General features: G+C 34.1%; 2 protein-coding genes across 2 annotated transcripts; one reads left to right on the forward strand and one right to left on the reverse strand.

Moving 5' to 3' along the window:
• Nucleotides 1-202: 202 nt before the first annotated feature.
• LOC110616206 (ergosterol biosynthetic protein 28) lies at nucleotides 203-2,514 on the reverse strand. The gene is made up of 3 exons (XM_021758555.2): nucleotides 2,312-2,514; nucleotides 1,016-1,222; nucleotides 203-480 (listed from the first exon to the last, which is right to left on the reverse strand). Exons 1-3 carry the CDS (start codon nucleotides 2,424-2,426, stop codon nucleotides 413-415), a joined length of 390 nt encoding a protein of 129 aa, XP_021614247.1. The 5' UTR covers nucleotides 2,427-2,514; the 3' UTR covers nucleotides 203-412.
• Nucleotides 2,515-16,373: 13,859 nt separating this feature from the next.
• Nucleotides 16,374-16,910, forward strand: LOC110615988 (50S ribosomal protein 6, chloroplastic). The gene is given in 1 exon segment (XM_021758272.2): nucleotides 16,374-16,910. A coding segment is annotated over 1 exon segment (366 nt). The 5' UTR covers nucleotides 16,374-16,399; the 3' UTR covers nucleotides 16,766-16,910.
• The last annotated feature ends 366 nt before the right edge of the window (nucleotides 16,911-17,276 follow it).

Raw genomic sequence — 17,276 nt, forward strand, 5'->3', positions numbered from 1 at the left:
AGCCGGATTCCAAAGTCAAAGTAGAAATAGTAGAAATATGGCTCCTCTCCTCGTCTCGAAGGTCAACTTGGCATTAACTGCTGAACTAGCAAGCTTAGCCAACATTTTAAATCTCAACTTCCATAAGTTTTTCCCAAAAAATACCATCTGAAGCAAGTTGAACTTCATAATCAAACTGATATCAAGTGAAGGAATCACAGTAGTAAAGAGGAATATTAGGTTCTAAACTTCAGATAAAATCCAAATAATTTGCTTAGTTAGCCAGCAGACTGAAACCTTTATCCCTTTGAGTGCAAGGAAATGCAATACAACAAAATATATGTCAGAAGCTAGATATGGAAAAGAATATCCTTTGGAATCATTAATCAGCAGCAAAGGAGAACTGGGCACTTGGCATTTCATCATTTAATTTTCAAGAATGCTTGGTGTGACTCTTTTGATGTGAATTCCACTGAATCATCATCCAAACTATTGACGTACCTGATCAAAAAAGACAGCAACTTTCTAGTGATTTTCCTAAGTTAGAAGACTATCCATTCCCAAGAGGTACATGGCATTCAAAACAGTTAAAATGCTATTAACTTCAAAAACCCGACTGAATTTATAGAAGAAATAAAAAAGTTCATACCCAAGGTTACAGAAAATGGCAAGTTATGAAACCCGGAGATTAGGGAAATATAAATTAAAATTGTTCGCGTCAATCCCCTTACTAGCTAACCGTCAATGGAATTACTGTAACCATGAAATTTAAAATGGCCTTCCTACTTTGTTTCTTAAGTTTCATGCATCATATTACAAACTTCAGTTTGACATACTAAACATCAGACTGAATGATACCCTCAAAACAGTAGTAAAACAAGGAGGTTTTTCAAAATATGTTCCTGAATTAAATCAATAAAAAATCCTAGCTGATTAAGGGAAAAAAACATAGCACCTTTAATCGAAATCAGTGGGAAAGCAGTAATAAAAATAAATCAAACTTAGAATGACTTGAGGTCTCATAAGACACAATTACCTGCAAAGATGCCTATACTCGTCAAATTTCCAATGGACATTGTTTGATATATTAGGTATTCAGTCAAGAAGTGCCCGAATGCATAGATGAAAGACAAAAAGGTAGCTAAATAAAGTGGCTTATTATCAAGGTTGAATGCGCAAAGAACGCAAAGAGTGCAAGTCAAAAGGGTCCAAACTCCAAATGTCCTCCCATGAACTTCAGTCACTGCATGATAGTAAGCAAAGACGAGGAGAAAGGGAAAAGACAGAAAAGAGAAGAGCAAAAGAGATTATCAGAATGATTGACAATTACTACAGCTCAGAATAATTGAAAATTATAAAAATTGAATTTAGTTGATTTTTTTAAATTAATTTTCATGTTTGGAGTTAAAAAATTCAATTTCTTTTAAATTACAAAAAAATCATTTTAATAAAATCTTCCGTAATTGTATATGAATTCAATTTGAATTAGTGATTTATTTCAAAAAGGAAGGGGTAGAAAGGATTAAACAGTTCCTTTGATTAAGTATCTGCTTGTTTGCAGTATTTGGTAAATATTTTTCAAAAGAAATACTTATTTTATATTGTTTAGTGTAATCTTATAAACAAAGGGCGTTAATAAATTTATATATAATATTATGATGAGATTCTTAAAATCTAGAAAATGACTTTTCAAGATATTTTTTTAAAAAAAATACATAGTTTTTTTATTAATTAAAAAAGTAATTTTATTGACTGAAATTTTTAAAATACTCTAAATATTAAAAAATGCAAACTTTTCCCATCATCACATAATACTAACCCCAGTTGTCAGAAAGTAATGAGGACGAATGCAGTAGAACTGAGTTTATGCATACTCTTCAAACTCGAATGCAGACTTAATTTAAAAATCAAGCGGAACGAAAATATATTGTTCCTGAGGTTACATATGAAGCAAGCATAATGGATTCAAGTGCAACAGTTATTAGAAGGACTATTCCATAATTTTTCTTCTTCTATGAATCGAGATCCATAGACAAAATGCCAAATCCAAAATCTAAATAAAACTAAAAACAGATCACAGAAGTTCAAACATATGTCATGATCTGTTCTTGAAACTTTCGATAAAGATTATGCACAAAACCGATACTTGATGCAGCAAATGTCAAACTACTGAATTGATTTTACTTGAAATAAACAAATCCCTCTAAAATTTAATTTTTCCAATAGCGCATTGAACAAAGCAAAAGGAATACTGTGATCTGAACTTTGAGATCTCTTCCTTACTGCTCCATGGAGAGAATTTTTGAGAAGTAGTAAAAAAAGGGAAGCTTACTGGTGGTCTTGGAGAAGACACCGAGCCTAAGAGCCCAAATGTCGAAGAAACCGAACCATACGGAAGCTAATCGAAGAGAAGCTACTAGCATCAGCCACCATCCCAACGCCTTCATTTTCTCCTCCTTAGCCTTCTGTCTCGTCTCCGCCGTGTTTTTCCGCTATTCTGGTCTGCACAATAAAATTGGTTAAAATTTTGCTTTTATGGGCAAATTTCACTGATAACTTGAAAGGCTGTGACAGCATGGTCTTTGAACTTTAATTTTTAATATAAAATTTTCCTCATTTTAATTTAATTAATGTTAAAATCCTTGCTCACTTATGGTAGTAGCTTTTTCCGTTAAAAAAATAATAATAATTTAACATATTTTAAATTAATAAAAAATAATAATAATAATTTAACATATCTTCTATAACATGTTTATAAGATTTTAAAGTCATTTTAATTCTAATTCTTATTTCCCTTTCCATTAGATGTGAAACCACAAACGTGAAAATTTACAATCCTGATTGCTTTTTATGTTAATTAATTATGGCTTTATATTAAGGATGATTGCAGATTCATAGTTGTTTTTAAATCAATGTATTTTTTTTTTTATTTTGCACTTTAATTTGATGGTGAAATTACATGAATTTTATTTTTATGAATTGTTTTTCTTGTTAATTGATTTGGATTGAATTTAATTTTTATCTGTATAGTGTTGTTATCGGATTTTATTGAATTAATTAAAATGAAAAAAAAATTTGTTTAGGTCTAGAGAGGCAAAATTTGAAAGTGTACTTAGGAGAGAGAGCAAAGAAAGAGTATATTTGTGTATATGAGAAAGAGAAAGTCGAGAGGAGAAAGATAGAATGTGAGAAGAAAGACAGTGATGAGTTAAGCTCACTATTTTTTTTTTATTAAATTCTATAATTTTATTATGATTTTGATATAAATAATTCATTTTTATTTGAAATTTAATTTTGGACAGATTTTTAAGTGAAAATTAAGAAAATGAACGAAAAAATGTTGAATTGAAAGATTTTCAAATTGGGAATTACAGCCTTGGATAAGCCTGTAGTCAAGGAGATGAACAGTTTCAGATTTCAAAAAATGCCACATCAACCCGATTTTTCCATCTAAACAAGAGTAAGGATAATATTAGCTTCAAATTGGATAAAATACAATCATATTAGAATAGAGATGAGATAAGAGTAGTAAAATTTATTTTAAATTATTAAATTTTATCTTTTTATTAAGAAAAAACTTATATAAAGGCTTCTCAATAATTAAATCTACATCATATTTTTTTCAATAATGACTCTTAGAGGTTGAACAATTTTTTTCAATTGAAAGTTAATCTAAATTGAGGTTTTATTTAAGTTGTGAGATTATGTGTTTAAATTCTCTTTCATCTTATTTCTATTTTTTATTCACCTTCATTGTTGTTCTCCGAATAATTCAAGAGACCCGTTGAATCTCTTGGAAATACAATATATTGCTAATTAATCCAATTAAATAAGTAATTATTTAAGAAATTAGTATATTTTATTTAAATAATTCGCGTGTTTTTATTATCAAGTTTGGATTTTTTCTATCTTAATGCAGTTGACTAATTAAATCTACACGTGTGTTGGGGTTGTTAGTTAACTATGAATTAATTTAAGCGCAAAGCAGATTAATTCAATCATAAGAAAGAATTGGTGGGATTCGCGTGTTTGACAAATTATTTTTCTAATCGATGATTAACAGCCAAACCCCTCAATTTGATTACCTTCAGCTGAATTTAATTTAATTATTTATTTATATTAGTGGAACTGTTAAAACTGCATCGTTTTAGTTATTGAGTGTGTATGCATATATTGATTAAAACTATGTCGTTTCTTTTATATTGACTTCTCCATTGTAATAGGGCTGAGTTGGCTTGCTGTGATTGGCTTATTTTGCACAAGATGTGCACGTGTACTTGTCTGCTACATAAGGAAGCACGATGCTTCCAGACCTTTGCTGTAATGTCATTTTTCTTTCTGAAATAAGAATTCAAAGTTTTCTCTCTCTCTCGCACATGGTATCAGAGCCTAGTTTTGGCTCACGACAGCGCGTCAATGGCTGCATGAGCAAGATCTAGAGTTTTCCGAGAGATCTGATGGCGACGAAGCGAGGGAACAGTAGCAAGGAACAAAAGGCAACGGGTGCACCGGAAAAATCACAAGGCATGGCCCAAGGAATGGGAGATCCTTTGAGTCTCTAAGCTTTTGATCATCCAGGTATGAACCTAGTCTCAGCGCCTCTTATAGGATCAAACTTCAGATCATGGACCAGGGCGATTTTGAGGAACAGTTTCGAAGGAACAGTTTCGGCACCTAGTAAAGACTCTGAGGGTTACGAACAATGGAAGAGATGTGACTTCATAGTCACATCTTGGATCCTCAACTCCATCTCCAAGGAACTGGTGGATGGTTTTATATACACTGCTTCAGCCAGAGATCTCTGGTTAGAAATATGTGAAAGGTTTGGAGAATGCAATGGCCCTATGATATATGAATTACATAGAAAAAATTTTCTTATGTCTCAAGAGAATGCCTCTGTTGTTGTCTACTTTACTAAGCTAAAGAGACTTTGGGATGAGTTAGGCTCTATCCCTACCTGTACCTGTGGAGCCTCTAGGGCTATAGCAGAAATAACCAACAGAAACATACTCATGCAGTTTCTAATGGGACTGAATGAGTCCTTTGGGTCTGTAAGGGACCAGGTATTGGGAATGGATCCCTTACCAACAGTGAATAAGGCATACTCAATGGTGGTGAAATTTGAATCTCAAAGGGAGATTTTGGGAGCCATGAGTGACAACTCTGAATCCCTTGTGTTGTTGAACAAAACCTACACTCAAAGTCAGGTCAGACCAAGAAAGCTTGACAACAAGAAGGGACATTGCACCTTCTATAATATGAATGGGCACACTCGAGAGGGATGTTTTAGATTGATTGGATACCCTGATTGGTTCAAGTCAAAGAATAAAAGTGGCACACAAGGTGTAAAAGGATATGGAAACACCAAAATTGTAGTTGCTGTATAACGAAATAAACCTGAAGAGGACAATCCTCTTGATTATACTGATACATCAAGCAAGATAAATGAACTGACATCCATGCTGACCTCCCTAAAGCAAGAAGTTTCTCAACTTGTCAAAGGGAAAGGGAGCCTAGCTCCTGGGACATGCCTTGAACCTGAGTCACACTTCATGGACTTTGCAGGTAATCCTAACCTTCATAAAACCTGTTATGCACAATTGGACACCGATGATAGTTGGATCCTAGACACTGGAGCCACTAATCACATGTGCTCAAACAGCAGTTTGTTTATCACTTTACAAACACTATACAAGCACATATCTGTTTGCTTTCCAGATGGGAACACAACATAAGTCACCCAATCTGGAAGGCTAAACCTCTTTGAAAAATTACTTTTGAATGATGTTCTATATATTCCTAACTTTCAATACAATCTGGTATCCATTAGTCAATTGATGAATAGTCATGGCTATTGTATTGTGATATGCCATCATTACTATATCATACAAGACCCTCTGAATAAGAAGGTGGTGGCCATATGAAAGAAACAAAGAGATCTATTCAGACCAAACAAGATGAGTTTCTGTCAAACTGAGATTAGACATTGCCTAATTCGGATCATGAACTTAGATGTTAATCTTCACAACCTCGTAAATGTCATGCTTCCTATGTTTGATTCAAATAAAAGAAACTCTATGCTATGTGAAAGGGTATACAATTGTACAGTGAGTATGAATGACATGCATGATAGACTAGGACATGCATCTGTTAACAAACTCAAACATATCAAGGGCATAAACATCAATAATAATGCTATGACTTGCTGCCCCATATGCCCTCTAGCAAAGCAAGCTAGATTACCCTTCCCTAGAAGTCATACTCTAGCTTCAAGACCTTTTGAATTGATCCACATTGACATATGGGGACCTTATAAGACCACCTCAATCACTGGAGCTAGATTGTTCCTCACCATTGTTGATGACTACAGTAGGGCCGTATGGACCTTTATGATGCACTTAAAAGGCCAAACTTTTGATCTTATTGAATACTTTATTCATATGGTAGAGAATCAATTCAACACTACCATTAAAACCATTAGAACTGATAATGGAAGGGAATTTTTAAGTCATGCTTATAACTCTCTACTTGCTAGTAAGGGAATTATACACCAGAAATCCTGCCCATACACTCTCCAGTAGAATGGAGTTGTGGAAAGGAAACACAGACACATACTTGACACTGCTAGAGCTTTGAAAATGCAATCCCAAGTACCTACCCAATTCTGGGCAGACTGCATCTTAACTGCCACCTATTTGATTAACAGAATGCCTATGGAGGGTTTTAATTGGACAACCCCTTATGAAAGACTATATGGCACCTTACCTAACTATTCTCACTTGAGAAAATTTGGATGCTTGTGCTATGGCACTACTGTGGGTACACATAAAGATAAATTTTCAAGAGAGAGCCATTAAAGCCATAATGATGGGGTATGCCAGCACTCATAAAGCTTATAAGTTGTATAACATTGCTGATAAATCCTTTTTTATCAGTAGGGATATAATTTTTCATGAAAATATCTTTCCTTTCCAAGAGTCAAGTGAAATAAAGGATTCTGTGGTTCCTATACCTATGATTGAATGTGATTTCCCCAAATCCTATTCCTTATAAATCTGGTCATACCAATAATGGCCTTCAGAAAAGTCCCTATGTTAGAAGGACTCAAAGACACAGACAGACTCCTGTCTGAATGCAGGACTATGTAAATTCTTTGCACACATCTTCTATGTCCTTTCATCCATCACATAAGTCTTATATTTGCAATGTTAATAAAGTTTATGAACCTTGCACATATTCTCAAGCATCTAGAGAAGCCCACTGGATTGAGGCCATGAAGCAAGAGCTTCAGGCCTTGGAAACCAATAATACTTGGATACTCACCACTTTGCCTAAGAATAAAAAGGCAATAGGATGCAAATGGGTTTACAAAGTTAAATTTAAACCTAATGGAGACGTAGAAAGGTATAAAGCCTGATTGGTAGCCAAAGGCTACAATCAAATAGAAGGGCTGGACTATAAAGACAGGTTTTTACCTGTAGCAAAGCTTACAACAATAAGGATTCTCATCGTTATGGCCACCTCTAAACAGTGGCCAATATTTCAATTGGATATTAACAATGCCTTCCTACATGGGTATCTAAATGAAGAGGTGTACATGACACCACCTCAGGGCTATCACAAAGCCCGGTCAGGGCAAGTTTCCTTGCTTAAAAGGTCCTTATATGGGCTTAAATAAGTCTCCAGGCAATGGAACATTGAGTTCACTAAATTTTTCAAAAATTTAGACTTTGTTCAATCTCCTTATGACCATTGCCTCTTTACACAATACACTGGCAATTTGATTCTGATTCTGCTTGTGTATGTTGATGATGTCATTTTGACTGGAAACTTTATTGATGCTATAAATAAATGCAAGCTTGCATTAGACTCAAAGTTCACTATCAAAGATTTGGGACCTATGAAATACTTTTTGGGGCTGGAGATTGCTAGATCTTCTCAAGCAACTATTCTTAGCCAAACTAAATACATTTTGGATGTGTTAAAGGATGCTGGGATATTTTACTGTAAACCAGCCTCTTGTCCTCTACCTCAAGGGTTACATTTAACTCATGATTCAGGAGAAATTCTTGATGAGCTTGACATGTACCGAAGGCTCCTTGGAAGGCTTCTTTATATTTATCTTACAAGGCCTGATATATGCTATGTTGTTCAACACTTAAGTCAATTTATGAGCATGCCCCGAAAGCCTCATTGGGAGGCTGCTCTACATGTGCTTCGTTATCTCAAGGGCACCCTTTATCAAGGGCTTTATTACCCTGTGAGCAATGATATGTGCTTGAATGCCTATTGTGACTCTGATTGGGCTGCCTGCACTTATTTGAGAAAGTCCCTATCTGGATATTACATATACTTGGGTCCTTGCCTCATATCTTGAAAGACAAAGAAACAAACCATTGTTTCTAAATCTTCAGCTGAGGCTGAATATCGTACAATGGCTAACACTGTCTGTGAGCTACTTTGGATTAGCTATGTTTTGCAGGACTTGCAGGTTGCCATCCAGCTGCCCATTCCACTACCTTGTGACAGTAAGGCAGTAATGCAGATTGCAGCTAACCCGATATTTCATGAGCGCACGAAGCATATTGAAATAGATTGCCATCTCATCCGGGACTAGCTTCCATAAGGCTTTATCCTACCTAGTCATCTCCTTACTCAAGAACAATTGGCAGACATTTTCACGAAAGTATTGCTTACATCTCGCCATGACAGTCTCATCCGCAAGTTGAATTTATTGCCTTTACCAGCTACAACTTGAGGAGGGGGTGTTGAAACTGTATCGTTTTAGTTATTGAGCATGTATGCATATATTGATTAAAACTATATCGTTTCTGTTATGTTGCCCTCTCCATTATAATAGGGCTGAGTTGGCTTGCTGTGATTGGCTTATTTTGCACAAGATGTGCACGTGTACTTGTCTGCTACATAAGGAAGCACGATGCTTCCAGACCTTTGTTGTAATGTCATTTTTCTTTCTGAAATAAGAATTCAAAATTTTCTCTCTCTCTCGCATAGGAACCGAACTCATTTACCATATCTATAAGTTCTTATTAAATCTGAGAAAGTAAATTTTAATTGATGGATTCACACCCATTGGATAGACACAATGAGGTGGACAAAGCAGATAACAAAGCTTATGATGACTCTCATAAATCTAACAATAGTGAGGAACTCTTTGAAAATGGCATTTTTAACGCTACATAACGTACCAATAGCCACCATTTTCATGATTGATGAAACAGTCCATGAAGGTAGATGTGCTTATCATCTGTTTATAAAAAATTGTTTATGTGCATCTTTTAGCAGCCATGGATGATCATTTTGTACTAATCTATTTTTTGTTCATATTTCATCATTCATGGTCGTGGGCAGTAGACTTCATTTTGTTTAGTTCTCTTACTTATCATAATTAAGACTTACATTACCTCATAATTGAAGTAGAACAAGTAGAAGTTGATTTTTCTAGTTGCCTATTTAATTTTTTTTCTCCTCTATCTCTTTTATGGCAAGAGTTATTGTATAAGTCTGCAAACTTTATAAGTTTTTTGACTTGATATAAAGTTTTACCAAGTATTATGCTATTATTGTAAGCTTTGCAAATTTCTAACCGTTGATTCCCAAATTTGATGCCAATGAGCTACTTATTCCTTTCTTAGAAGGCCAAATCAAAGGTGACAAATGATATATACAGTAGTGCCCAACTGCCCATATGGGCAAGATGAAATTAGATTTTATAGTTTTCTTTAGTAACAAATCTCTCCTTATTTCCACATAGACGTGCCATGTCAGCAACTAAATGGAGGAACAGATGAAAAATGTTGCTAAGGAGTTTTTTAATATATAAATCAAAGTTTAAGGAGTTTTAAGAAAAAAATTAAAGATTGGTGACCGAGTTGAAAGTGAGAGATGGGAAATACAAGTGAAAATTACTCGTTATTTACATTAAAGTTGAAGGAATTTTTTGTTACTAATTAAAGTTTAAGGACCAAACTATTATAAAATGTTAAGTTCAATTGGACGACAAACAAATACTGTTATTCATTTGTTAGTTAGGGAAGAAATATCTTACACTAGTCCTATGCTCTTGTCCTTTTATTATTTTTTTTAGTAATATCTTATTTTTTATGTTATTTCAATTTTTTTATTTAATATTTAGAATTTTAAATTAGGTGGATTGGGAAGACCACTGCCTCTTTACACAACACACTGGCAATTTGATTCTAATTCTGCTTGTGTATGTTGATAATGTCATTTTGACTGGAAACTCTATTGATGCTATAAATAAATGCAAGCTTGCATTAGACTCAAAGTTTACTACCAAAGATTTGGGACCTATGAAATACTTTTTGGGGTTGGAGATTGCTAGATCTTCTCAAGCAACTATTCTTAGCCAAACTAAATACATTTTGGATGTGTTAAAGGATGCTGGGATATTTTACTGTAAACCAGCCTCTTGTCCTCTACCTCAAGGGTTACATTTAACTCCTGATTCAGGAGAAATTCTTGATGAGCCTGACATGTACCGAAAGCTCCTTGGGAGGCTTCTTTATATTAATCTTACAAGGCCTGATATATGCTATGCTGTTCAACACTTAAGTCAATTTATGAGCATGCCCCGAAAGCCTCATTGGGAGGCTGCTCTACATGTGCTTCGTTATCTCAAGGGCACCCTTTATCAGGGGCTTTATTACCCTGTGAGCAATGATCTATGCTTGAATGCCTATTGTGACTCTGATTGGGCTGCCTGCACTTATTCAAGAAAGTCCCTATCTGGATATTACATATACTTGGGTCCTTGCCTCATATCTCGGAAGACAAAGAAACAAACTATTGTTTCTAGATCTTCAGCTGAGGCTGAATATCGTGCAATGGCTAACACTATCTGTGAGCTACTTTGGATTAGTTATGATTTGCAGGACTTGCAGGTTGCCATCCAGCTGCCCATTCCACTGCATTGTGACAGCAAGGCAGTAATGCATATTGCAACTAACCCGATATTTCATGAGCGCACGAAGCATATTGAAATAGATTGCCATCTCATCCGGGACTAGCTTCCACAAGGCTTTATCCTACCTAGTCATCTCCTTACTCAAGAACAATTGGCAGACATTTTCACGAAAGCATTGCTTACATCTCGCCATGACAGTCTCACCCGCAAGTTGAATTTATTGCCTTTACCAGCTTCAACTTGAGGAGGGGGTGTTGAAACTGCATCGTTTTAGTTATTGAGCGTGTATGCATATATTGATTAAAACTATATCGTTTCTTTTATGTTGCCCTCTCCATTGTAATAGGGCTGAGTTGGCTTGCTGTGATTGGCTTATTTTGCACAAGATGTGCACGTGTACTTGTCTGCTACATAAGGAAGCACGATGCTTCCAGACCTTTGCTGTAACGTCCTTTTTCTTTCTGAAATAAGAATTCAAAATTTTCTCTCTCTCTCGCATAGGAACTGAACTCATTTACCATATCTATAAGTTCTTATTAAATTCGAGAAAGTAAATTTTAATTGATGGATTCACACCCATTGGATAGACACAATGAGGTGGACAAAGCAGATAACAAAGCTTTTGATGACTCTCATAAATCTAACAATAGTGAGGAACTCTTTGAAAATGGCATTTTTAACGCTACATAACGTACCAATAGCCACCATTTTCATGATTGATGAAACAGTCCATGAAGGTAGATGTGCTTATCATCTGTTTATAAAAAATTGTTTATGTGCATCTTTTACCAGCCATGGATGATCATTTTATACTAATCTATTTTTTGTTCATATTTCATCATTCATAGTCGTGGACAGTAGACTTCATTTTGTTTAGTTCTCTTGCTTATCATAATTAAGACTTACATTACCTCATAATTGAAGTAGAACAAGTAGAAGTTGATTTTTCTAGTTGCCCATTTAATTTTTTTTTCTCCTCTATCTCTTTTATGGCAAGAGTTATTGTATAAGTCTGCAAACTTTACAAGTTTTTTGACTTGATATAAAGTTTTATCAAGTATTATGCTATTATTGTAAGCTTTGCAAATTTCTAACCGTTGATTTCTAAATTTGATGCCAATGAGCTACTTATTCCTTTCTTAGGAGGCCAAATCAAAGGTGACAAATGATATATACAGTAGTGCCCAACTGCCCATATGGGCAAGATGAAATTAGATTTTATAGTTTTCTTTAGTAACAAATCTCTCCTTATTTCCACATAGACGTGCCATGTCAGCAACTAAATGGAGGAATAGATGAAAAATGTTGCTAAGGAGTTTTTTAATATATAAATCAAAGTTTAAGGAGTTTTAAGAAAAAAATTAAAGATTGGTGACCGAATTGGAAATGAGAGATGGAAAATGCAAGTGAAAATTACTCGTTATTTACATTAAAGTTGAAGGAATTTTTTGTTACTAATTAAAGTTTAAGGACCAAACTATTATAAAATGTTAAGTTCAATTGGACGACAAACAAATACTGTTATTCATTTGTTAGTTAGGGAAGAAATATCTTACACTAGTCCTATGCTGGTGTCCTTTTATTATTTTTTTTTAGTAATATCTTATTTTTGATGTTATTTCAATTTTTTTATTTAATATTTAGAATTTTAAATTAGGTGGATTGGGAAGACCTGGTCTGAATTAGCGTAAATCTTTTATGTTAAGTTTTTCTTAAATTTGATTAATAAAATTATATTTTAAAAAAATAAAGATGGTGATCATAAATAGAAATTATCGATTAAAATTCGTCATTCAATTTTTTTTTTCTTATCTGATTATTTAACTTTAATTATTTCAATAAAATTATTTAATTTTAATTTTATTGAAAAAATATAACATTATTTAATTATAACAGATTTTCATATTACAAAATAAAAAAATATCATTGTTTTAGCCTCTTCATTACTTTTTTACCTTTCTCCTTTTTTTTTCTCATTTTATGGTCAAATTAATTAATAATTGTAACGACCCGGAAACCGGACCGCTACCAGCGCTAGGATCCAGATCGACTTAAGGTCGTCGGGACCCGTAGCAAGCCAAACATACATCCTGAATACCTGTCAAATCTCATACATGATCATACATATCCATAAACATGAGAACTTTTTCTTTTTTTTTACCAAACTCAACCTGCGCATGCATATAAACATAAACATAAACCACACACTGGATCCTCATCACATACTCCAATGGGGTATCTCATCAGACATCAGGCTTAGTTGAACATAAACATCATAAAACATAGATCATGTATATACATGGGATTATTCAAACATACTATAGTCAAGCACAATTCTAATCCTCAATATCAATGTTACATAACATGACTGCTCATATTCTTACATCATTTTACAAATCACCATGTCCACATCTAACTATTACAAATCACATGACTTTACTCTTCTTGATTCCCTGATCTAGCCCGTACCTGCAAACCTGGGGGATATAGGGAAAGGGGTGAGCTACTAGAGCCCAGTGAGCAGAATACTAAAACATTTAAAACATATGCCATCATGTAATGCATCATATCACAGACAAATCACATCAAGGGTGAACCTGTCACCAAATAGTCCCAGCATCATATCCGTGCCAGGCCGTAGAATAGGGTCCTGGTCTTCCTGTCATATCATAACATTACTTACCATTGCCCCAGGGCCTCATCTGGGCACCTGGTCTTCGCGTTCCATACCGTGCCAGGCCGTAGAATGGGGTCCTAGTCTTTCCTCAGGGACTAATCGGATCATACAGCATTCACCCATATCCACAACAAAGAATGCAGTGCAACATATTCGTGGATTCTAATGCAAGCACCCTAGTATATCTCATGGCATTCATGATGCGTGTATCATGCTCAGAATTTATTTATTTACTTTGAAACAACATAAGGTATTCCACTCACCTCAGGCTAACTCTGACAATGAACTGAAGCAGCTGACTCACTGCTGGGGTCCTCGGTTCCTTGGGTCCGAACTTACACAGGTGGACTCAAATAAGGGACCAAACGTACTAAAACATGACTCTAAAAATATCCCCCAAAACCCCCTAAAATACCTCAAAACAATCAAAGAATTCATGCAAAGGAGGGCTGAACAGGGCACTTTCGGCGGCAGGTTTGGCGGCCGAAAGTCCCTCCAGAGCCGAAAGTCATGCACCTTCGGCGGCACCTTCGGCGGCCGAAGGTTCTCTCCAGAGGCGAAACTCATGCATGTTCGGTGGCACCTTCGGCGGCCGAAAGTCCCCTTCAGAGACGAAAGTCCACTTTCGGGGGCAGGCTTCGGCAGCCGAAAGCTTGCCTCCACAGGCAGGTTCGGCGGCCGGAAGTCTCTTCGGCTGCCGAACCTGAGTTTCTCCCAAAGTGGCAGAAACTCGGCTCTTATGCACATTTGCCTCCTAAAACCTTCAATCATGCATACAACTCAACCCAAAACATGCATAAATATATACATAAGCTCCTAGGAGCTTCAAACTATCCTAAACCCCAACTACAACACATCAAAAGCAACTCAGCAACCTACATTATCCATAAACACAACACAAAACCTAACAAAGCTCAACTAACCTAAGCATGCATTTCTACCCCAAGAATCAACTTGAAACTTGTTTAAAACATATAATGAGCTCAAGATCGGCTCTTACCTCTTGAAGATCAAGAGGAAAAACGATCCTAACTCGGAGATGGGAGAGATCGAGTTCCTTGAACCTCCAAGCTCCAAAACTTGCTATTTGCTTAAAAAATCTTCAAAACAAAGGTGAAAACTCATAAAAATCATGGAAGATTTGAAGAAAGAACTCAAGATCGGCATGAGAGCGGCGGAGACTCACCTTGGCCGAAAATGAGGAGAAAAAGCTCACCCGTTCGGACATGGGGACCCCTTTATAGGTGGCTGGCCAGGCCACTTTCGGGGGCTTAACGTGCCTCCGCATGCATGCCATGTTCGGCGGCCGAACCTGGACTTCCCTCACTTATGCCTTCGGGGGCCTAAAGCACTCCCGAAGCACATGCATGTTCGGCGGCCGAACCCGAGTTTTCCTCCAATGCCATTTTCATGCAAAAACTCATTTTCTTTCTTGCTTAAAAACATAAAATGCATTAAAACATTTTATAAAAACATGGTTTTACCCTTCTAGAAGTCTCCGACACCCGAAATTCCACCGGACGATAGGAATTCCGATACCGGAGTGTAGCCGGGTATTACAATAATTATTTATTAAAAATAATTTATTTATAATTTTAAGTTTAAGTTTTTATTTATTATTTAATAAAAAATTTTATTAAACTTAATAAATGCAAATTGATATTAAACAAAAAATATTTTAAACTTTTATTTTTTTTTCAAAAAATTTAAAGATTTAAATAATAAAAATATGAAATTATTTTTTATAGTGTGATAAAAGATAAACTTAAAAATAATAATCACGTTTGAAATGCTTAATAATTAATTTTGAGAACATGATTTTAAAATAAAACATTAAAATGATTTTAGTTTCCTACAAATATCACACAGTGAAAATAAAATACTTTTCTAAAAATTATCTCAAATAAAAATAATAGGAAAATAATTAAAATCCCACTTGTTTTGTTTTTTTTTTCTTAATTCAAATTAAGAGATATAAAAAATTTTCATTTTTATGTCTTTTATATTTATACAAAAAATAAAATGTGATATTTAATATAAAAAATACAAATTTGTATATCTTCTAAATTTAATTTAATGATTTTATCCATATTAATAAATTAGTAGCAAAAATTTTTTTGATAAATAATGAATTTTAATTAATTGTAAAACGAAAATCTTTTGCTTTAATATTTCAAAATATAGCTTCCAAAAAAAATTATCTAGCATTATCTATACAATTCATCAATTAGCATTGAAAATTTTTCATTACTTTTATTTCTATCAAATATTTAATATTTTTCTTAAATTTAATTTAAAAATTATAATTTTATAATTTTAAAGATAATTTATTCTTATCGACCTTTTTTTTCACGTATTAATAATATGGCTTTTAAAAATCTTAATTTGTGACTTTTAAAAATTTTAATTTGCAGCACTCACAGACTTAATTTGATGATAAATACATCTAAATAAATCTGAAATGTCTCATATTTTACTTCTACGATTCTAATTTCTATTTAAAAAAAAATTCTAATTTGCAATTTTCATTTTAAAAAAAATCCTAATTTGCAATGATAATTAACCCTTAATTTAGCTGATTATAAATTTTGTAATAAAAGAAATTTCTTTATAACATCTAAAATTAGACAAACCAATCAAATTCAAAGTAAACATATTATATAACTTAATTAAAATTTTAATAAATAAAAAATTATTAAAGTAAAATAACTTTATAATAAATAATCACCAATTAATTTCATTATAAAATAAGTGTAAAAGGGAATTTGAAAGAAAAAAAAAAACCAAAAATAAGCATGTCAATCCCTTCTATATTTGGCAATCTGACCCTCCTGTTACCCAAGTCAACGCTTAGCAGGTCGCCTAATTCTCAGATTCAGCTGCCCCAATTACGCACTGGTTAAGGTGGCGGCGGCGGGCTGCTCATAGAGTGCTCTTCAAGGCCGCGGAAGAAGGCAACTGCTCATCGCCTTAAGACTAGGCCAAGAAAGACTCGGCGATGGGATATGAGGCGCAAACCCGCTGTTTATTCATCTCTATTTTCTCTTCCGACTGATTTGACTCCCGTTTCCTCTTATGATGTCGATGGTGATGGTGGTTTTGCTACTGAGGCTGCTTTGCCTTCTGCTCCTTCCTTACAGGCGCCAATTGCAAGTGGGTAGTTGGTTGTTTGTTGTTTTATCATGTTTTTCGCTTCTATTCGAGATTTTGAGTTGGATATTTTCATTTTATGTGCTTCTAATTCTATATTTTTATCGTTAAAATTGATTTGTTTATGTATTGATGTCGAGCTTTTGTTTATGCCCATTATCTGTTTGATGATAGAATTGAGAGAGGCAAAGAGGCAAAAACCAGTAAATTGGCCCTCAGTTGTGATCCTGGACTTCAATCGTTAATGTAATTTGGCTCAAATAATCAGCACTTTATTGGCATATATATTTTACAGATTATATTTTATTCTTCCTTAATCTCTAGAAAATAATTTAACCTTTATTTATTTTAATATTTTTCAATAAAATATATTTTACATTTTTTAATCTTTGAATTATTAAAAATATTAATCAACAGAATATTTTTTAATTAAAAGAAAGATTAATTATTTCTTTAATTAGTTTGTATATTTTAAAAATTTTATTAACACTATGTAAAAAAATTTTAATATATTTTTATTTT

Source organism: Manihot esculenta, chromosome 5 (genome assembly GCF_001659605.2).
Source record: "Manihot esculenta cultivar AM560-2 chromosome 5, M.esculenta_v8, whole genome shotgun sequence".
NCBI lineage: Eukaryota > Viridiplantae > Streptophyta > Magnoliopsida > Malpighiales > Euphorbiaceae > Manihot > Manihot esculenta.

Coding starts and splice junctions, on each gene's coding strand:
- LOC110616206 (XM_021758555.2), bottom strand. CDS start 2,426: ATGAAGGCGTTGGGATGGTGGCTGATGCTAGTAGCTTCTCTTCGATTA. Junction 1,223..2,311: donor TGTCTTCTCCAAGACCACCA/GTAAGCTTCCCT, acceptor ACTATCATGCAG/TGACTGAAGTTCATGGGAGG. Junction 481..1,015: donor GAGTATAGGCATCTTTGCAG/GTAATTGTGTCT, acceptor TTTTTTGATCAG/GTACGTCAATAGTTTGGATG.